Here is a 23,753-nt window from a genome sequence, read left to right on the forward strand (position 1 = left end):
ACAAATAAGATTCTCATAATTTGTTAAGTTAGAAGCTGGACCTTTAGCTTCTAAAACAAATTTCCTTTCACTACAGTTAGTTTCTACTCACAATGTACCTCTTTTTTTCCCCCCATGTACACAGAATGGTTAGTTTGATTTTTTATAGAAGCTTAATACATGGAATATTTATGTACTTAAAATGCTTCTGAATATTAAACTTTTTATTTTTCTTAAGTCTATTTACTATTCTTGAAGCCCTAAATTTCTCTGTCACCATCACCAATATATTATTTCTTTACAGGTTTCATTAATAACAAAATCCCAAAGGGGCCAAGTGATTCGATCTACGGCCCCTTCTTCATCTTCCCTCAGCCCTCCACAGCAGCCACACCAAATTCAAATTTGCTCACATGACTAATACCACCCTGACCCTTGTCACCTGCCTATGAGGGAACACCTATTCTTGGCTAATTCTCAGTGCAAGTACTGCTGATATTCTAAGAAGTCTTTTCTGGCAGTTTTCCCTACTCCATCCTGCCTGAGAATACACATATTACTTTTTTTAATTCATTGCTCAAATTTCTATATTATACCACATATTCTCTGGGAGAAAATAATGCTTTCATCTTCTTTACATCTCCGAAGCCCAGCACAATGTCAGATATATAGAGAAGAGCATGGCAACCCACTCCAGTATTCTTGCCTGGAGAATTCCATGGACAGAGGAGTCTAGCAGGCTACAGTCCACAGAGCTGCCATACAACTGAGTGACTAACACTTTCAGCATTTATCTTTTCATTGGGTACTCAAGAGATGACCCATACATTGTGGATAATTCTATGCCACTCATTAAGTCTTAAAAAAACAACCCCCCCAAATTAAAAAACACAATTGGTTTAGCAGGTAGATACTTGTAAGCAACTACATGGTCATTAGAATTACTATTATATTCAAAATGTGTTTAATAACTTAAAAAATGGGCATATTAATACTAAATTCAATGATGTCAAATGGTAAATTCTTGATATAAGCAACACACATTAGCTTTTTCCCCCCTGACTTACAATCCTCTTTTTTTTTTTTTATGCTTATGCCTCTTGTTTTTACAACCAACTAGATCATAAGTTCCTTAAGAAAGGTCAGTTGTCATAGATGGGTCCTTGATACTCATGGCAACTCTGAGACCCTTGCAAATTACCAAACTTATAAGTATCATGGATTTATAACTGAGAATTTCAAAAATACTAATTTCAAAATGATGATAAACTGATTTTATGTTCATATATTTTTATAAGAATTGTACTTTCTGAAATAAAATTATAGTGAAAAAATGACATTGTTTCACATTCTTGCAAATCTCTTTACTATCTGGCTTAGTAGAAGATGCTTATATTTTTACATTTGCTTCTGAATTAAAACTGTGTTAGGATGTGTGGTTTTGGTTGAGGTGCATGAATAAAACTTGATCTCATAGACATACAGTGAGAAAATGGAAGAGAGATTTTAATAGCTGTTTCAGCTAATTATATATATTCTTCCTTAACACCACCAACAAAAAAAACTCAGTAAGCGGTATTTTCTTAAAGATTAGTTGCAGTGTGAAATCTGAAACCATGTCAATAAATCTTTCATACTTCTTTATATTAAAATCCACCATTGCAACTAGTACTTTGAATGCATCATTTCTCCATTTGTGGTTTGGTTACAGCATATATTGGCCACTTGGAAAATATCACTCACTGAGTTATGCAGATTTTCTAACTGTTCACACATTTCATTATACAATATTTAAAAAAAAACACCACTTTTGCTAAGATCACCATTGATCGCATCAGATCTTCAAAGGTTGGGAACACTCAAGCTCACAGCTGCAGATGCCGAAGTTTTCCAAAATTTTAACTTAACCTTGACAGCTCAAATTTTCTCACTGGCAACAAATACTGTCAATTGTTTTTCTTGAAGTGTTAAGCTCACTTTATTCTTTTCCAAGAACTATTTGCCAAATATTTGCCAACTCAAATATGAAAAGTCATCTATCAGTTTACCAGTTGTTCTTTCAAAGTAAAAATGGTGTTCCAAGCAAAAAGCAGCTAGTTCAAGCAGGAACTCAGGTGTTTAAATGCCTTTGCTCAAAATAGCCATCCACAGCTCCGTATGCAGCCAAAGTGCTTTATGTGTACACAGAATATGAAAAAGCTACATAGAAATCATGATTTAATAAACTGAGAAATATAGACACTGCTTCGTCAAGGACATTCTTATGTGATCTGCCTTCCCCACCTCGCCTGCTCCCATTTCTTTTCTGTGAGTAGAGAGTGGTGCAGAGCATAGTGACTATCAGAGTTTGGAGTTATTGCCCTGATTTGTGCAAAGGCAGCAGCAGTGTGTCCACCATTGCTTTTGTACCACCTGTGTAAATCAACACAGTCAAAAAAGGAAAGAACATTCTAGTATTATTATGGAAATAGTCTTGACTATGTGGACTCCCTGAAAGAGTCCCAGGGACCCTCAAGGGTTCAAAATTTATACTTTGGGAAAATGCCACCCTGGGGTGCCTAGCACGGTGCTTTGTGTATACTAGTTATTTCAATACTCGGTCAGTTGCTGAATAAATGTTTGACTGAAGTTTGAATTTAGAAAGTCTTGTTTGACTCAGTATCCAGCCAAACTTTTCTGTACCAAGTTACGGAACAGATATCTAAATTAGAATGATTCCACAAACAGAACATTGAAGCCAATATTTAACTGTTCATAGTGCTCTAAACTTAACTTTCCTGTAATGACAGAACTGGCCCCGTTTTCAGCAGTTCACTGAATGGACAGGCCCTGGTGTCTCAGTTCTAGGAGTGAGGCCATGCCAGGATGCTGGGCACGACCTGGTGACTGGCCAGAAACCACTTGGCTTGGCCAGGCCTGTGGCTGTGGTTAGACTGATTTAGAATTGGTTACACTGAAAGCAGCATGATAATCCTGCTTTTCTTCTTGTTGTGTGCCATGTGGAATTTATCTTGGTGCCCAGTTCCCATGCCCTTGGCAACGAAGTGAGGAGTTCAGAGGTTAACCCAGTACCAGGCTACTTGCCTAAGTAAAAACCTCTTAGCTTGATTTTCCCCTGGGGTATGTGACAAAACATCCTTCTGAAACTCTAGGGGATCAATTCCCTCCCTTTGTTTCCCTGCTGGAGTCACTGAAGAACTTATTTTAGTGGGAGTCTGCTGAACAGTGGCAACTAAAACCCTGGGCGAATATTTAGCCACAGCTCACTACTGACCTTGATCATAACCTTTCCCATGTTTAGCCACATCCTCACAGACCGCTGAGTGACTAGAGTATGTGATATTGTTTTAAGGTTAGACCGGACACCAGTGATGACTGGAGAAATAATTTTCCTTTGCTTCCACAGGCTTCCATATAAAACTCCATGTAAGCATCTGCTGTCTTAAAGAATTCCAAGATGAAATTTTAGTGATTATATCCATTTTTCTCAAATATGAAATTAGAACTGGGATATGTGGTATTAAGTCAAAAGAAAGTCTAATTAGAAATGAGAGGGGTTGCTGAACACAAAAAAGAAAAGTCAAGGGTGAGATGTAATAATATCTTACCATTTTCCACTGGGTCTCATTTAGTTCTTTATAGTGCAGTTCATACTCCAGGATTATCCATCCCATCTTAACATCTGTATTGGGTGGTGGTTCCCATTTCACTAGGATGTCGGCATGAATCTCCGTCAAACTGATGTTCAGTAGAGTCCAGTTGAGGCCAACGGGTGGATCTGGTTGTACTGTGCATTTCAGCAGAGAATTAGTACACAGACATAGCTTGATGTTAGTGGAATGCATTTTTCCGAAGACGACTAAATTACTTCATATATTATTCTCAATTCTTCCAATATTCCCATCATTATACTTCTACTTTATGGCAGAGTATCATTTTTAAAATTAAGGATGACCTGTTATTAACTGAAAACAATAGCCCCTATAAAAAATTCCTTTTTGAGTTTAAAATCTGATCTATAGCCGTTCTTGAAGATCTGTCGCATTTTGCATTTCTTTGGGCTCTGATAAGATGAATACATTGGGATTTTGGCAAAGGAATTCACTTTAACTCAGAACTGAAAGGAATAGAGAGTCAGAAAGACCCAAGTGTATTTAAACATGTGGCCATTTTGGAGCGAGGGGTGGGGAAGTCTTTTTTATTCTGTATGTTACCTGGGGCAAAGCCTTTTAAATTTTCTTTCTCATTTATTTCTGCACTGCTACAGAAGCACAGTCCTTCAGAACACTTGGTAAATACCCCTTCATTTGTCCTCCTAGCCCCATGTGATCATTTCTTCAGGTATGAAAGAAAGGCATTACATTGATCTCTCAAATGGTGATGAATCAGTGTTTTCTGTGTTTTACTTAAGCACATGCTATTGACACTACTTTTTAAAAAAAACAGAGAAAGTCCCAATTTGACTAATCATGACCACATTTAAATTGGAGGGATTTGCACAATGGCTAAGCTACATATGCTGCATAATGATACGTACACCTCATCTTTCCAGTGTTGTTGGGGATTGATGAATTCTGAAAACCAAAGCTTAACGCTTTATATGACTGAACAATAAAAATGTTTTTGAAGGGAAATTTTCTCAAACTTATTACTCATGTTGCATCTAACCACCCCCCCGCCCCGAATTTCAATAGAGGATATAGAACAGGGTCGCTTTTGGGAATGCTCAGTACCACCACGATGAGCATAATAATAACCATCTCTCTTACTTCTAGTCTTCTGCCTCTAACCTGCTCCTCTTCCACCTCCCCTAATTCTGTTAATGATGACTCCATTCCTGCAGGATGAAAATGGTGAACCCTTCCTTGACTCACTTTCCCCGCCCCACCCCCATCACCTCACATTCTGTCAGCTGTAATTTTAAGATATTTCCAGAATCTATCCACTTCTCTTCACCTGCCCCACTCTTACCTGGTCCTAGCCATTATCATTTTGTTTTGAAAGCATCAGCCTCCTAACTAGTCTCTTTCTGTGGTCCATGTCCCCTTCAGTTTATTCTTGATACAATCTTCAACACTGTGGACATGCTGGTCATCCTAACACTTAAGTTAGATCACATTGCTCATCATTTAAAGCTTTCTGAAGGCTTCCTATCTCCAGGCGAAAGTCAAAGTGCTTAAAGGGTGCCAAAGCTTTGACCCTCTGATCTCCAGGATCTGGTTTATGATCATGCTCCTCCTTCCCTCTCCATGTGTCCTTCCACTACCGTGCTCTTCCATGCTCTTCCTTGAGTGAGCAAAGGCATGCTCCCACCTCCAGATGTTTACCCTGCCTATGCCCTCTTCCATCAGATAGACATGGGACTGTTTTCTCATTTCCTTCTTTACTCAAGTGTCTGTCTCAATGAGGCCGTGTGTGATAATGCTCCCATTGCAGCCTCTCCTATTTTCCCACATTGTCTTTCCTCCCAGCATGGTCTCCTTCCACCCACACTGAGAAAATGTCCCCCTGGTGCAGACACTTCCTGCCTCTAGCACCTAGAACGCTGCCTGGCCCAAGGAAGAGACTCAAAGAAGCATGGAATAAACTGAACGAATGACAGACGCCTAACTCATATACGACTTTGAATCCAACGACCAGTCCTGAGAGGTCTAGTAGAGTACATGCATAATACACGAGGAAGCTGAAGCTTATGGTCAGCATCTTCAGAGCTCTACGGTCACCCCATTTTTTTTGTTGTCTCTCATTCTCAGCTCCCTCCCTCCCTGCTATCACGGTAACCCTGCCTGTCATCATCTTTTGCCTTGATTATCACAAAGCCTTCTAATCTAGTTTGTGCTATTCTAATCTACCCTCTACACTGAAGCAAGAGGAATTTCCCTGAGACATTAGTACTATACTCTCAGGCTTCCCAGGTGGCGCTAGTGGTAAAGAACTTGCCCGCCAACACAGGAGACATGAGAGATGTGGGTTTGATCCCTGGGTTGGAAAGATCCCCTCGAGGAGGGCATGGCAACCCACTCCAGTATTCTTGCTTGGAGAATCTCATGGACAGAGGAACCTGGTGGGCTATAGTCCACAGGGTTGCAAAGAGTCGGACATAACTGAAGCAAGTTTGCATGCACGCGCGCACACATATACATACACACTATGCCTTTGAGGTTAAGAGCATGGGCTCTGGAGCTATGCTGCCTAGGTGCAAATCTCAGCTCTGCCTACCAGAAGTTCTGACCTTGGGCTAGACGTTGAACTGCTCTGGGGATCAGTTTCACCATCTATAATTTGGGAATCATAATAGAACCCATCTAGCACAGTTATCATACCTGATTTATGGTACGTGCTTTGTAAATATCCTGAGGTCATTTCCCTGCTTAAACATCCTCAAGTGTACCCCTGGGCAGTCAAGGTCCAGATTGCTTTGTGGGGCACACAAAATCATTGATGATTCCTCTGGTCAACCAGTCAGGTCTGCCAAACTGCTCCTGAGTCTGTGAATATTCTGTGTTGTCACTTGTGGAACTCAGTAGCCATTAGCAGACACGGTCCATCTTGTATACCTGGCAACTCCTGCTGAGGCTTTAGGAAGTAACTGAACTGTCACCATCTCCGTGCAGCCCTTTCTCATCCCTCAGGCCCAGTCAATCATTCACACCTCTGGCCACCACTTCGGCTTGCTGTGCCTTCCACACACCTCAAGGCCAGCACCTACTGTGCCGTATCTCAGTTATTTGTAAACATGCCTGCTTTCCCTACTTGACTGTGTCTTACTCATTTTGTAGCCAACACACCCAGCCAGGAGCCAGGCACTCAGTGAAAATCAGCCAAGTGAACGAGTTGGGTGGCTACTAGCAGGACAGGTTTAGAACAGGAGTCTTTGATATTGTATTCTTTCTACTACCCATTTAGTCATTAGACAGCTACATCTACTGGCTTCAGGGCATACATTCAGTTACTGGTAGCTTCTCTGGATTCAATAGTTTCTTTAAACCATGCAGACAGGTTATCTTCTGCTTTTTTCATTTTTCTTAATCTTCTCCCTCCAAAGTCAGTCTATCAGATTTACTTGTTTCTATCTGCATCTTCCACCCTCCCTCTCTCAGTCTCGTCCAGCCTGGAAACCACACACAAGAACAGCATGTCTGAGTGAGGCTCCAAGGAGTTCCTGTAAGCAACAAACAAGCTTTGTGGATAGATGCGAGGCATCTATATCAGCTATTCATGGTCTTTCTGTGATTCTATTTAGCTGTTTATACTAGTATAGTATAAACACGAATATTCCAATTATGGCTCTTTGTCTTGTTTCATTTCCCCTGTGTCCACATGGTGGGCAAGGGATAAGCTGCTTGAATCTTTCACTTAGTTCACTGAACTGATTATCTCCAGTGTTTGTTTTGAGATCTTATAAACATGCCTTTAAACTGATTTTGGCTGTTTTGCCAATGTAAAATTCCAGAATGATTATGCCTTGTGGCAAAGAAAATCTTGGACTGTAGCCCACCAGGCTCATCTGTCTGTGGGATTCTCCAGGCAAGAATACCAGACTAGGTTGCCATTTCCTTCTCCAGGAGATCTTCCTGACCCTGAGACTGACCCTGTGTCTCTTGCATCTCCTGCACAGTCAGGCAAGTTCTTTACCACTAGCGCCACCTGGGAAACCCAAAGAAAATCTAGGCATTTATGATAGGAATGCCAGAGATCAAGGCCGGTGTATTCCAGTAGAGCCGAATATAATCGTCATACCAGATCATGAGGAGAGAAGGAATCTTACGAGTCCATTGAGTTTCTTCCTTGTAGTGGCACACAAGAATACAAACTAGCATTCAGAAACCTCCTCAAGGAAAAGACTCCACAAGACTCCTATTCTTTCCTTTATAAATCTCCTGGCAGATTGTTTTGTATTGGAGCCAACCTGAGCTCCCCTGCCCTTTCTCTCTTGTTCGCTGGCTTATCTCAAGTGCTATAAAGAAGACATCCATCCACCCAGAGAATGCAATGTAATGCAATGACAAAGTCTTCCTACTTGCATGCACTTGGACTTTGCAGCCTTCCCTGCTTATGTAATCTAAAGCCATGTCAAATAAAACACAAACCTGTGATTTACCTATGTCCTCAACAGAGAAACACTTATGATCCACAATACCACCATTGCTAGTTAGCTTGATGCAGTAGGGGGTCCACACGGAGGTATATGACGAATTAAAGTAACAGCTGTTTTCACCAGCAGAGACGTAATCGGGGCATTCTTTCCATTCTTGAATATCCCTGAAATGGAGGGTAAAAAGGAAGAATTGTTCCCCAAATCATGCAATAGTGCAAGTCAAAGCAAGCTGCGTAAGAGTCAGATTCAATAAACCAGGACACAAGTATTTTATGAGCTAGTATCTTAGTGGTACCATTTCCAAGGACTAGCACATCTGTGGACTGATGATCAGTGTCTGCAGACTGAGAGGAGGCCTTTTGGCACATCTGTCTATAGTAAAAGCATCCCTTCATTGACTGCATATAAGGTGCCAGCTCCTAATTTAAGTGATTCATTGGTGGGTACTTTCCCCATTCTACAGATGAAAGTTCTGAGGCTTACAGAGGTTTAAAAATATTCTTTTATTAAGACACTGCAGAATCAACTCCTAAACTATAGAGATTCCCAGCGAACAGCTGAGTCTTTAAACCTAGGTATTTCCCCAACTCATGGCAGAAGAAACTGAGGCGACACATGGATGGTGTTCTCCAAGCTGAGTGACACTGAGATGTGGATGGTCCTGAAGAGGAACATCAGCTACCACCCTACTCTGAACCATTGCATCCTATGTCCATCTCCTCTGCAAGGTTGTCCTGTGCTTGGCAGTGGAGGGTGGGAGTTTTCCTGATGCTTTGAACTCCTTCCCACATTCCTGATATCTTTTCTTAATTAAACAAAAAGCCATGGTAACATTTCAAACACGCTGGATATCCAGGTAACCTTTAAGAAACACGGGACTCCTAGCCTTTCCCCATCTACTCATAGAAGAAACCAAAGAAATTTAAAACCCAGACCAGAAATTAAAAAAATTCTCCAAACTAACAAAGCATTTTTCTTTTCCATTTTGTAAATGGGAATGGACATTTAATTATAATATCAAAAGAATGGAAAAAACAAAAATGGGGCTGTACTGAATCAATGTGTTTACCTATCAGTTCCTTTGTGAGTTTCTCTACAAAGAATGAGCTCATCCTTTTCCTGTATCTTGGATCAGATACGAATAAATGAAACAAGTCATGGAGGACAGATGGACACATGGAGAACACTGAAGAAATCAGAAAAGCTATACCTCCATATCTAAGATCCATCCTAGAGTTACTCACCTCCACCCCATTCCACAGAAAGCATTATTTACCTCAGTGACTTAAAACAACAGCAGAATTGATGTTGAATGGAAAAGAGATGGCAGGAAGGTCACTGGGGGAGGATGTCAGAATTTGGGGAAAGGATTTACCCTGATCAGCTGCCAAGGGGACCTGAACAAAAATGCAGAGCAATCAAAAGATGGCTCAGACTCAAGTCCATCCCAGCAGGAACATGTGAGAGAATGTGACACAGCTCTCCTCCAACCTCCCATCTGCCTGCCTGCCTGCCTGAGTGAATTCAGCAAGTCATCTTTGGGTGCCTCCTATGCAAGCACACTGTAGGTATCATATCTGACACGAGCACTGTGTGGCTGTAAGGATTAATAGGACTTGATCCCTACTTTCAGGCTAGAAGGCGACTCAGAAATTATCCACTGAGTACTTTTTTTTTTTTTTTGTCTCCTTTATTCAGGACATGAGTGTTTCATAAGCATCGATTATACATAAAATACTGTGCTTGATATATACAGGGGAGTCATGTGTGTCTAAAATACTTCAGCCTCAGGGGAATGACTGAGAAACCATATTACAAAGCAGAGTGGGCAAGTGTTCATACGTGGTGCTCACTGGAGTTAGAAAAGAGAATGATTGCCTTGACCATTCATGGGCGGCTTCGGGTGAGCGAGGTACTCTTAGCAATCTTGAAGAAGGGTAAAAGTTTAAAAGATGGCAATAGGGGAAGGAAGAGAGGGAACAGAGGCGGTGGAATCACTGGGCAAAACTTTCTTAAATTAGAATTGCTACTTAGGTGGGGTCACATTTACTTACTCTTCACTAGGCTGAGAGGGTGTTTTACAAGTCAAGGAGACATAAAGCAGGTAATGTGCGGCTGAGGCAGAAGCGAGAAGGAATGACTTTGTGTCTCTAAGGTGCTTGCGGCTGGCGGGCCAGGCTGTGGAGGTCTGTGAGCATCACTCTAGGGAGTGGGTGCTTGGCAGCAGGAGACAAGAAGGACTCCACAGGCTGTGCAAGGGCAGGGACTGGGAGAAAGGGATGAGAAGCTGGGAGAAGACACACGTTTTCTTCTTTACAGCTGTTTCCCAAGCTGGTCTGTTTGGCACTAGGAGGACACTTATGTAATATCAAGGGGTCCTTGAGACAGCTGCTCATCAGCTGTTGGAAAGAACTTGGGATTAACATGGACAGTGGACTGTTACTCAATTTCTGGTTGAGGCTCTTAAAAGTTGCATATCCTTGGATGAGAGGGAGATTCAGTGGGAAAATTAAGGGGGTAGAGGGTAGAAGGAAGGATAAACTGTGTGTGTGTGTGTATTCAGAATAGGAAAAAGATTGAAAAATATGGATAGGTAGGTCATTGAACTATGGTATAGTTTATCTTGATAGACTTTCAAAAATAAATACGAGTGTAGTAAAAGAGAATGGTTTTATAAGATTGCCTAGGGAATGAGATTTTCATATAATAGTTAAGGCATCAAATTTGTATAATAAGTCAAATGTATTTAGCAAATTGACAGTATTAAAGTCAGTATGAAAACATTCTGAAGATGCAGGCCAGTGCTTAGCAGGTCTGGATTGGTAATAGGAAATGAGCTCTGTGTATGGCGTGCAGTTTCTCAACTCTGGCCTGTCAGCAACCTGGTCCCCACAGGGATGGTATGAAAAACCCTGTTTAGATTATCTCCAACCCATTAGCTCCACTGAACAAACAACTTAAAGTACTTCTCTAAAGCACAATGGATCAGGAAGAGCCACTTCAAAACACAACTCCCAACCCCCTCCCTCATTAACTGAAGTTGAATTTTATTTTAAATACATACTTAAAACTTATTTTTAAACTTAAATTTAGACAAACGCCAAATGGACACACAACACAGATGCTCTGTTGCCTGCCTTCACTGGGTTGAATTTCTCTACAGATGACCAAAGCCCATTTCTAAAAGCTACTCTCTCCTTCTTTTAGTCCCAAGACTTAAATGCTTTAGATTTGTTCCCAGACTGGCTTGTGAAACAGGGCTGAGAATTCTGGAAAGAGCCTATCCATAAAAATCAGAATAAAGAACAGAAGATGTGCTTTCCACCTAAAGGTACCTAACTGGAAGACAAAAAAACCCAAACAAACCATCATCCCATTTATGTCCTAAGGGCAACTGTTTTCAAGCCATCCAGATCATGTGTTTTAGGCTTAATATTTAAGAGTTTCTTTTTATTTTTTAAGTAACTGCTCATTTTCCTTTCTAATTTCCTCTGCAACCTGGCAGGGCAAATAAACTTTCTTTTCAAAAACCAGGATAATTTGTTGAGGAGGTGTTTGTGTGGGTGGGGGATATATAGCCTTTGGGGACTAGTCTTCACGTGCCCATTTCTTGGGAAATGAGGCATCTGCAGGAACAGGCTGAGAGCAGAGTAGGCTGAAAGGCTCCCAGAGGCCCCTTTTCACTGGGCCTGCGATTTGCATTCCTGCAGAGTCCCGGCCCAGCTCTGAGGCTGAATCTGAGATGCTCCCGTCACAGGGTGGCATGGACTATTCTGAATTGGCTGCCTCTTCCACTGGCTCACCTGGCTGGAAGCAGAGCCAGCCAAGCAGGCAGCCTGGGCCTGTCCTGTGGACCAGCCTGACCTGGTTAGATTCCCTGTTGCTTTAGCTACCAAGGCCAGGCCTGGAGTGCAGTGGCCCCATCCCAATCCTCCCTGCCTCCACTACTCTGCCTCTGGATGACTTCCGGTCACAGTTTCATTTGTGTGCCAGGGACGGGGAGTTGTGATTCTACAGTTCCAGGAGGTACCAGGGAACTGCTTTCCACGAAACAGTGACTGGAGCCAGAAAGCGCATCTGTAGCTGCCTCTTCCTGTAGACAGGTGATGCAAAGTCCCACACGTGTCCTCTATTAGGTGCAGCCCTGCTGCTGCATCCTCCTAATCCCATCAATTCTACCCTTTCCAGATAAATGGCGCTGGGCTATTTGGGCTAAAATACTCGAGGTTCATAACATTGTACAGAAGGTGGTGATCAAAACCATCCCCGAGATAAAGACATGCAAAAAGGCAAAACAGCTGTCTGAGGATACCTTGTAAATAGCTGAGAAAAAGACAAGTGAATGGCAAAGGAGAAAAGGAAAGATATACCCATCTAAATGCACAGTTCCAAAGAATAGCAAGGACAGACAAGAAAGCCTTCCTAAGTGAACAATGCAAAGAAATAGAGGAAAACAATAGAATGGGAAAAGCTAGAGATCTCTTCAAGAAAATTAGATACCAAGGGAACATTTCACGCAAAGATGGGCACAAAAAAGGACAGAAATGGTATGGACCTAACAGAAGCAGAACATATTAAGAAGAGGTGGCAAGAATACACAGAAGAACTATACAGAAAAGATCTTCAGGACCCAGATAACCATGATGGTGTGAACACTCACCTAAAGCCAGACATCTTGGAGTGCGAAGTCAAGTGGGCCTTAGGAAACATAACTATGAACAAAGCTAGTGGTGGTGATGGAATTCCAGTTGAGCTATTTCAAATCCTAAAAGATGATGCTGTGAAAGTGCTGCACTCAATATGCCAGCAAATATGGAAAACTCACCAGTGGCCACAAGACTGGAAAAGGTCAATTTTCATTCCAATCCCAAAGAAAGGCAATGCCAAAGGATATTCAAACTATTGCACAATTGCACTCATTTCACATGCTAGCAAAGTAATGCTCAAAATTCTCCAAGCCAGGCTTCAACAGTACATGAACCGAGAACTTCCAGATGTTCAAGCTGGATTTAGAAAAGGCAGACGAACCAGAGATCAAATTGCCAACATCCACTGGATCATGGAAAATGCAAGAGAGTTCAGAAAAAACTCTACTTCTGCTTTATTGACTACGCTAAAGTCTTTGACTGTGTGGCTCACAACAAACTGTGGAAAAATCTTAAAGAGATGGGAATACCAGACCACCTTACCTGCTTCCTTTGAAACCTGTATGCAGCTCAAGAAGCAACAGTTAGAACTGGACATGGAACAATGGACTGGCTCCAAATTGGGAAAAAGTACGTCAAGGCTGTATATTGTCACCCTGCTTATTTAACTTCTGTGCAGAGTACATCATGTGACATGCTGGGCTGGATGAAGCACAAGCTGGAACCAAAATTGCCGGGAGAAATATCAAAACCTCAGATATGCAGATGACACCACCCTAATGGCAAAAAGCAAAAAGGAAGTAAAGAGCCTCTTGATGAGAGTGAAAGAGGAGAGTGAAAAAGCTGGCTTAAAACTCAACATTCAAAAGACTAAGATCATGGCATCCAGCCCCATCATCACTTCATGGCAAACAGATGGGCAAACAATGGAAACAGTGACAGACTTGTTATTGGGCTCCAAAAGCACTGCAGATGGTGACTGCAGCCATGAAATTAAAAGACGCTTGCTCCTTGGAAGAAAAGCTATGACAAACCTAGACAGCATATTAAAAAGCAGAGACATTACTTTGCCAACAAAGGTCTGTATAGTCAAAGCTATGGTTTTTACAGTAGTCATGTATGGATGTGAGAATTGGACTATAAAGAAAGCTCAGCACTGAAGAATTGAGGCTTTTGAACTGTGGTGTTGGAGAAGACTCTTTGAGAATCCCTTGGACTGCAAGGAGATCAAATCAGTCAATCCTAAAGGAAATCAATCCTGAATATTCATTGGAAGGACTGATGTTGAAACTGAAGCTTCGATACTTTGGTCACCTGATGCAAAGAGCTGACTCACTGGAAAAGATCCTGATGCTGGGGAAGATTGAAGGCAGGAGAAGGGGATGACAGAGGATGAGATGGTTGGATGGCATCACTGACTAGATGGACATGAGTTTGAGCAAGCTCCGGGAGACGGTGAAGGACAAGGAAGCCTGGCGTGATTCAGTCCAGCCTCTGCAGTATCAGCCTTGCAGGGATAAAAGTTCATTTGGTGCCCAAGCATCTCATCTTTGTGTGCCCTTTGGGGTATGTTTGAGAGACCTCTCACACATCTGGAACAGGGAGTAAGGCCCATCCTGGTTGTTAATTCAGAGTATTTATTTGCAAATTAAGCACCCAGCTCTGCGTTAAAAATGGAATATAGCATATCAATAATCATAGGCAGTAAAAAAAAGTGCTTTTGTAGCCCAGAAACTGGAATTCTATAGTATTTTAAATTATTCTCATACTACAATAATAAGAATAGCAGCTATTATTCATTCAGTACTTACTATGCTTGTCACCAAGCACTGTGATAAGGCTTTTTCATGCGTTAGTTAATAGAATCCTCCCAAGAAGCCATGGGGCAAGGCCTGTTATCTTCATTTTGCATATGAGGTGGCTGAATTGTGGACAGAATGACTAATCTGTCCAGTACTGCTCTGGAGCAAGGGCTGGAGCCAGGCTGAAATATAGGATGGTTGGCCCTAAGCTCTCTCCCTTCACTGACTGCTGCCCCTTCCTTTAGTTTCCTGGCTCCTCCGGGGGACCAATAGCATCATCCTGGGACTGATGACCACCGCTTAATGGGGTCTCCACCAACCTTGCCTCTTGGTTTAGGCCTTCCCTGAGGGTTGGGTGGACAAGAGAAGATGATAGCTTGAGCCTAAGATTTTAAAGAGCATAAAGGTGCAACATGAGAATATACAGAAATGGAAATCATACCACGTGAGGGGCAAGCAATACACGACTTGGATGGTGATTACACTGAAAGATCTTTGTCTTCACTCTTCTTTAACGGAATACCCGTAAAAATGGAAGAGAGAACTATCACAGTCCCTTATCGAAGATAAGGAATTTAACAGAGACAAAGTCGATTTTCTACATAGGAACCAAACCATCTTACACATATCTTAAAAAAAACAAAAACAAAAACCCTATGGCTCTGCACCACAGAGGAAGTCGGCTGGGCTGTGGCCTTCAAGGCTTGCCTTGGTCTGGCCCCACCTGACCCTCTGACTTCTCCTCCGTCACTCTCCCTGTCTTCCACCTTGTCCTAGCCAGCCGCCTGCTTTCCTCCAACCTGCCATGTCAGCCAAAGTGCCTCTGCACTTGCAGTTTCCTCTGTCTGTACAGTCTTGCCCTCAGAGAGTCACACGGCCTCTTTCACCTGTTTTATGTCTCTGCTCTCAAGTACCACTAGAGGGGCCTCTGAAGACCTCATTTAAGGTATCACCTGAGCTCTCAACAGGCACACACACTCATGCATGCTCACTTTCACACGTTTACTCTCCCATATGCTCCCATTTACAGATACACTCATGCTCATCCATATACACCCCACACTTTTACACATATTCACACGTGCATACTCACCTGCTTTCCCCCATCCATGCCTAGTCACACTATACCCACTGTTACACACTGAGATTCATGCACCCACACGTGCTCACTCATACTCACACACTCACCCTCAGATACTCCCATGCACATGCAGATATTTACACAGTGCTAACATTCTTCCTGGCTTTACTTTTCTCAGTAACCCATATACCAGTTGAAATTTAATTTTTTGAAAGTTTTAAAAAATTTTTTCTGTCTTTCCTCACTGAAAATTAATCTTCAGGAGGACAGGGACTTTGTGTCATCACTGCCATATTTCCAGCATCTAAAATAGTACCCAACATATAGTAAGGGCTTAACTAATATATTTAAATGAATGAATGAGTGAATGCATTTAGGTCACCAAAGCAGATTATTTCCATTCCCAGCACTGCATGACACTCAATGCATTTTCATCAGAAAATTCATGGAGAGAAATCAGAAAAGCATGAAGCCCATACCTTCTGATATAGAACATCTGTACAGATCCTGGGCTCTGTAAGCTGTGATTAGCCCCATCTGTCCAGTGACATGAGAAAGTCTCCAGTTCAGGTGAACGGCACTTGGTGAATTTAAGATTCCCGGAAGAATCTGCAGAATAAAAAGACAAGTCATGAAATCAGGAGGGTAATGGATGGTCCTAATGAGACACATATTTAAAGTGATCAAGAGCACACTTCTAGAAATGCTGTTTCTCTGGGCCGTAGCTTCAGAGCTGTTGTCAGTTATTTCTGTTAGCCCTTGATTCCAGGAACAAACCATTTTGTCTTTATTTCCAACATTATTTCTTGGGGTGGGGGGTGCTGTTTAAGAAACCAGAGTTAGAGATGAGGACTTGGGCACAAGTAGTTTACTAGGAGGGCGACTCCAGGAAAGGAAGAGAGGGATGTGGAGAGCAGAGAACAGCTAACAAGCATGTGCTATTCAGCTCGTTCCCATAGTGGCCGGCGGGGGCCCAGCCCCACAGAGGTCCCTCTGAGAAGCTGTGCAGAGTGTGCCTTCCTGGTACCCTTGTCTGGAAGGCCAGGGCGTTATATGCCAACTCCTACCTCCCAAGGCTGAGGGCTGTCCGGATGGTACTAATGCCTATGAACTTCTAGGCTGCACCTGCACATGGGTTGAGGGTCCTTGCTAGACTTCTTAGAAACCTAGACAGGCACCTGAAATGTGCCCAGTGATATGCATGGTGGCAGCTGCCCACCATGGATGACTGTCTTGGCACCAGGTGGGCCCAATGGATGTCATGTGGGGACCACAGCATTCATTACAGAGCCTTTTCTCTTTTTATCAATTTTTGATGAAAAGTTACTAACGTTTGCCTTCTTTTAAAAGATTCAGCCAGTAAACTTATTAAATAGATACCTACTTTAAACAACTTATGTATCTATATGTATCAATTCTAACATGGGAAGTGGAGAAAGCCACCTAGATGTGAGGATATTAGCAGACTCCTCTGGGTCTATGAAATCTGCAGTAGGTCTGAGGCAAAACACATGTTGGTGTATCAGTTTTAATTGTTCTTCTGATTTCCATGCCCATTTTGAAGATGGTGGTCAGTGTTAATTAACTGAAGCATAGGAGCTTGTATGATCTGTTACAAATGAAAAAAGTGTGTGTTTTGTTAGCCAAACACTTTATTATACAGGAGAGTTACTGGAAAAGTTCCTTTTTCTATTAGCTGTTGCACTGGAAGTGTTATTTTTAGATCCTTCCAGAAAATCAGTGCTAAATAAACCACATTTAAGCCTCAACTAACATGTTTTAGGGCTTCCCAGGTGGCTCAGTGGTAAAGAATATGCCTGCCAATGTAGGACACGTGGGTGTGATCCCTGGGTAGGGCAGTTCCTCTGGACAAGGGAATGGCTACCCACTCCAGTATTCTTGCCTGGAGAATCCCAGGGACAGAGGAGCCTGGTGGACACAGCATTGCAAAGAGTTGGACATGACTTAGTGACTTAACATCAACAACAATAAACATGTTTTAACACCTGCAATGTTGAGGAAGGAATGCACATTCTGACTGCTTTTTTGCACAGAATGTGAGGAGAGGAAATAGACCAGATTTCAAATTGAGAGATCTGTGATCTAGTCTCAGCTCTGACAATATTTAGCCTTAAACTTCCCAAGTCATTTGGGCCTCAACTTCCTCAGTAGAGAGGCTGGAACAGATGAGCTCTTTTTAAACTTTCTGCCCTCACTTTACAGTTGAGTGACATGTGCTGTGCTGCGCTTAGTTGCTCAGTTGTGTCTGATTCTTTGCGACCTTGTGAACTGCAGCCTGTGAGGTTCCTCTGTCCATGGGGATTCTCCAGGCAAGAATACTGGAGTGGGCTGCCATACCTTCCTCCAGGGGATCTTCCCAACCCAGGGATCGAACCCATGTCTCCCACATTGCAGGCAGATTCTTTACCATCTGAGCCATCAGGGAAGCCCATGAATACTGGAGTGGGCAGCCTATCCCTTCTCCAGGGTATCTTCCTGACTCAGGAATCGAACTGCGGTCTTCTGCATTGCAGGCTGATTCTTTACTAGCTAAGTCACCCAGGAATCCCTTAAGTGACATAAACAGCTGTTAATAACAATGTACGTAATAAAAATATAATTTTGGCATTTGAGCCGAAACCACCAGAGAACACCAAATGCAAACACCATTCAGGTTCCTATAACCTCTGTGCAATAAGCCTGCCACATACTGGTAAGAATAAATCCAATCAGAAAACTTGAAACATGAAGGAAAAAAGTTGCTAGCTTGGGGGAAAAGAACTTAAAAGAATTAATTTGAAACACATTTTGCTTGCTTCAACTTACTATTCCTGATTATTCTGTTTCCTTTTAACTCCAGAAGTATAGAAAGCCCCATATCATCTTCCATTTTAAGTAAGAAATAGGAAATTCATAGTTGTGGTGCTAATGGGATGAAATAACATGCCCACAGAGGAATCCTGCTGTAGACCAGTGCAGCAAAGCTACTTTTTTGGTCTTTTTTAAATGTCTGTCTTTCATTGCCTGCCTTCCTCGTTTATTTTTTTCTTCGTTGTGGCCTCTTCCTTGCCTTCCTTCCTTTCATTTATGGCTGGGTGTATGCTGTTAGGTGCTGTAGCCCCATGGATCCCAGCCTCCTGTTCTCCACAACCTTAAGTATGTTCTCCCCTTGAGCAACTTGCCTTGAATCTGTGGAATATAACAGCACTGAGCGGATGTTGCATCTGGGATTAGGATACAAAAGACTCTGACTTCCGTCTTGCTGGCTGGCTGAGTCTCTTGCCGGTTTTGCTGAAGCAAGCTGCCATGGTGGTGAGAACCACACAGCAAAGAACTGAGGGTGGCCTCTGGTCCACAATTAGCAAGAAGTCGAGGCCCTCAGTCTAACACCCCTCCAAGAGCTGAATCCTGGGAAACAATTGCTCAATGAGCGTGGAAACCGATCCTTCCCCAGTCCACACCACAGATGAGACCATAGCCCTCACTGGCAATTTGAGCACAGCCCTGTGAGAGAATCTGAAGCAGGTCCACTTGCTAAGTCCATGTGGAGAATGATAGGGAAAAATACTAACCATAGTAAATATTTGAATGTTGTTGATATATAAGGAATAAATCTAATATATTGGGCTTCTCTGGTGGCTCAGATGGTAAAGAATCCACCTGCAATGCAGGAGACCTGGGTTCAATTTCTAGGTTGGGGAGATCCTCTGGAGGAGGGCATGGCACTCCCCTCCAGTATTCTTGCTTGGAGAATCCCCATGGACAGAGGAGCCTCGCAGGCTACAGTCCATGGGGTTGCAAGGAGTCAGATACAACTGAGCGACTAAGCACATCGGAACTTCAAAGAATGTAAGAATGATATAAGTCACAAATAGAATTTGTCACAATGAGCATAGGAAAGGGGGTAAATTCCCTTTTGGAGGCAAGAAGAACTGCAGTATAGCTGGCTGCTTCTCTTTTTCTTAGTTTCCTCCAGCTTCAGCTGTTACCACTGTGGTTGAAGACATTCAGCACTCCTAAGTTCAGTTCCTTAGAGTCATACTGAGCTTTTCCAAATCTGAGAGGTACTGGCCTAACCTTAAAATGAGCACCTATTAAATCTAAAAATCCCAGTAGAAACTTGTCCTGTGTTTCACTATGAAGATGACTGATGGTTATAATACTCTTTGAGTTCCTCTCTGATGAGCCACATGCAGTCATTTCTAGAGTAGAAATACTTCCTACTTGCTCGTGATTTTTTTTTAGTATAGCCCTAAAGACAGTGTAGTACACTATCCATTTACAGCATCTCTTAATGTTGCAAAGGACAGGAGAAACCACCTTTGATCCTAAGTTAATTCTCACTAAGACAAGTGACTGGAGAAGGCAATGGCACCTCACTCCAGTACTCTTGCCTGGAAACTCCCATGGACAGAGGAGCCTGGTAGCCTGCAGTCCACGGGGTCGCTGAGAGTTGGACACGACTCAGTGACTTCACTTTCACTTTTCACTTTCATGCATTGGAGAAGGAAATGGCAACCCACTCCAGTGTTCTTGCCTGGAGAATCTCAGGGACGGCAGAGCCTGGTGGGCTGCTGTCTATGGGGTCGCACAGAGTCAGACACGACTGAAGCGACTTAGCAGCAGCAGTAGCAAGACAAATGACTATTTCCACTCAAGTGGTCCTGCCTCCTGAAGAAATGTTAGTATTAACAATGCTCAAGATTCAAAAATATTAACAATAAATTTGGGATTCATTTTTATTCTCTTTGGAGTTCCATTTTGAAAATAACTGTAATGACATACTTATTTTAGTTATTATTGCTAGCTTACATACATCATGCTATATATTACATCATGTTGATAATATCATGCTTATATTATCTCCTTTAACACTAATAACAGCTCTAGAAGGCAAGTACTATTTACACTTAGAAATGGGTAAAACTGGAGTTCAGAGAAGTGAGCTGCCCATATTTATATTACTGTTGTATGCAGATGGGATTAAAACACAAATCTATGTGATTTCATCTAAACTATTAGTACTAGCAAAAAATAGTAGCTTTTTTTGTTAGATAATTCTCTTTTGCTTCTCAAAAATCCCCAGAAAGGAAAAATGATAAGCAAACAAATGTGCTCTTAACTAAACTCTTGGTAATCTGTAACCTGGCAAGCCCTAAGAGCAGGATTTCCTAACTGTGACTGCACATCAGAATCAACTGAGGAATTGTGAAAGATACTGATGCCTTGGTCGACTCCCAGAGGCTTGACCAAATGTAGCAGGGGTGCAGCATGGGCATTGAGATTTTTAAAATTTCACCTGTTGCTTGAAATACGTAGCCCAGGTTGAGACAGCCACTGCTGTAGAGAAACACAGCTATATGTAAGCACTGAAAAGTTGGCTTTCCACATCTGTTAGGTTCTCTGATCAGTTCTAGCAGAACTACAGATCAAAAGTGACACTTGGTGTTAGTCCTGTGAGCCAAGTTCTGGAGGGTGCTAGAAGGATATGAATGTTAATTATGGCCTCAAAAGAATATAATAATGGTTCATGAACCCTTGGAGAACTAACAGATATTTCAAATACATGTATAAAACACTACATCTAAATGCTAAACCTGCCCAAATTTCTGGTGGACTATAAACTGGTAATAAAAATTAAAAATAAATTAATATTCTTACTGAAATTATTACTTCAAGAAAGCTTGAAGAGAGTTTTATTACTATTCAAGTTTTGAAAAGTCGATTTACGTTCAGTCCTATGATGACAGAAGGACCGCTGGGAGAGTGAGAGTGGCTGGGAGGCCCTGCTGGTTGCCCCACATCGCCTTTGACAATGACCATGGCTGACTCTGCAGCCAGACTGGCCCGGCCCCCTTCCCTGCCCAGCGGCCCTCCCTTTGGAGGAAGACAATCTTCCTGGGCAGGACCCAGACATCAAGCAGCTGCTGCACACTGAAATAGTCATTTGCCTTCTTCCCCTCTGTTCTCTCACCCGTCATGCTCTCCTATCCTCAACTCGTGACAAGACACAAACAAAAACCAAATGAAATCACATACAGGTGCCCAGTGTGTGCTTGAGGGTTCAAGGTTAGAAGAGAAGGAAGAAGAGGACCAATTGAAGTGGGAGAGGAAGGCTGGAAGGAAAGGGGTCTTTGGAAGGAAAGGACAACGTTCTTCCTGGAGCACCAGGTCATGGAGGGGAAGGCAGGCACACCGCAGCCATGTGCGCTTCAACGTACAACCTCCACTGCAGCCTATCATGTGGACCATCTGCTGTCAACAGTCCTGGACACTTGTTATCACCGCTGAAAGGGGTTGGGGGCTCAAAATCTTGTGAAGAGACAACCTTGCTCTCTGACCAAAGCATAACTGAGCACAGACAGTTGACAGCTGCCTTTTGAATTGGGTGGCATAGATAAACAGTAAGGAAAGAAAACAAAAGCCATTGATATGATTAAGAATGAAAACTTGCAAAGGCATACAAAAGACAACAATTTTGTAGAACAGACAAATGAATTTCATAAGTAAATAAGTGGAATGGGCGAGGTGGTTGAATTGTGTTTCTAAGATGTTACCTTTTATTTTTTTGTAAAGCCTAAATATTTGCTGGTCTTCCTGGGGACTAGGTTCTGGATTGAGGGGCACTGTATTTTGCACACACTTGTAAACACTTAGGTGGAGGGAAAAGAACGCCATGCCCAGCTTTCTGGAGTCTTCCCTTTTGAAACAATGCTTTGAGGCCATGCATCCCTGGTGGCTCAGATGGTAAAGAATCTGCCCACAATGCATGAGACCTGGGTCTGATCCCTGGGTTGGGAAGATCCCCTGGAGAAGGGAATGTCTACCCACTCCAGTATTCTGGCCTGGAGAATTCCATGGACTGTACAGTCCATGGGGTCACAAAGAATTGGACACAACAGAGAGAATTTCACTTCACTTCATCCTGCTCCAAAGTACACTTGTTATTTTCAAAGCACTCATCTATTTGAAGAGCTTCAGAAATTCAGTGATTTCTCCACCCGAGAGCATCTTACACCCTCTTTACTAAATAAATGTCTTGTCTTTGATGGATGCTAGCCTGTCAAAATATGGTAAAAGAAATCTGTAAACTTCCTGGTTGACCACTATTGTTAAGTAACTAAGCTGCCTTAGAGATAAAATGGGCTTCCCAGGTGGAGCTAGTGGTAAGGAACCTGCCTGCCAATGCAGGAAATTCAAGAGACGCAAGTTTGATCCCTGGGTTGGGACGATCCCCTGGAGAAGGAAATGGCAACCCACTCCAGTATTCTTGCCTGGAAAATTCCATGGGCAGAGGAGCCTGGTGGACTACAGTCCAAGGGGCTGAAAGGAGTCGGACACAACTTAGCACATAGATAATCTAGTGTCAAAGAACACACGTTTTAAAAGTCTGGTAGGCTTTTTATAACCTATGAATAACCAAGTGGTTCTGAAACTGTGACCACTCAATTTGTATAAGCTATTGGAAAAAAATCTTTAACACTGGAAATTGGCAAAGAATCTAATAAAAGTATTTTGCATTGGACGATACTAAATGTAAGGAATTCACCTTCACGCTTGATTTCCTTTATGGTTCTCTGCAGAACTGAGGAAGGCACAGCTGTAAAATCTTCTGCTTAGGCACTTAATGGCTTAGAGTTCAGAGCGAGAGTTCACAAAATTTCCCCTGAACTATTCATTTCTTTCTTTTTTATTATTTTACATAATTCTAGTACACTTTAAAAAATGGATTCTTGGTGCATTTAAAACACTGTAAGTTTGACTAAAACAAAGACTTAGTGAAAACATCCACTTACTTTAAGATGAATGTCAAGTAAAGTGAACTTTACAGGGTCTTGGAACAATATTTGCGGCACATGTGGTCTGGCAGGGATTTAACTGGATGCAGCCCCTGTGGATAGCTCATCTGTATGGCAGTGTTAGGAAACAGAGCTATGCAGGCAGTACTCTTAGCCTTTAAGCCTCTATCTTCTCACCAAAGTTTGTTTTGTTGTTTTATTTAATTTTCATGGAACAGTTTCATTATCAAATGTATTTACTTCCCTTCTGAAACAGTTGTGGTTGAACATAATTAATCCTACATTTTAATATTCAGGGTAATTAATTAATCACCCTTCTCCTCTTTCCTCTCTTCTCCATGGCATTTA

At 42.2% G+C, this 23,753-nt stretch overlaps 1 protein-coding gene across 4 annotated transcripts in view; it reads right to left on the reverse strand.

The window, feature by feature from the left end:
- The window catches only part of GHR (growth hormone receptor), a 293,752-nt gene that overhangs the window by 18,503 nt on the left and 251,496 nt on the right, over positions 1–23,753 (reverse strand). For all 4 annotated transcript variants that reach the window (XM_052659050.1, XM_052659051.1, XM_052659048.1 and 1 more), the window contains 3 exons: positions 16,086–16,215; positions 8,081–8,241; positions 3,588–3,766 (listed from right to left, as the gene is read on the reverse strand). In XM_052659050.1, coding sequence (XP_052515010.1) covers positions 3,588–3,766; positions 8,081–8,241; positions 16,086–16,215 — 470 coding nt within the window. The remainder of the gene's footprint in view (positions 1–3,587; positions 3,767–8,080; positions 8,242–16,085; positions 16,216–23,753) is intronic.

This window comes from Budorcas taxicolor, chromosome 20 (assembly GCF_023091745.1).
Source record: "Budorcas taxicolor isolate Tak-1 chromosome 20, Takin1.1, whole genome shotgun sequence".
Lineage (NCBI taxonomy): Eukaryota > Metazoa > Chordata > Mammalia > Artiodactyla > Bovidae > Budorcas > Budorcas taxicolor.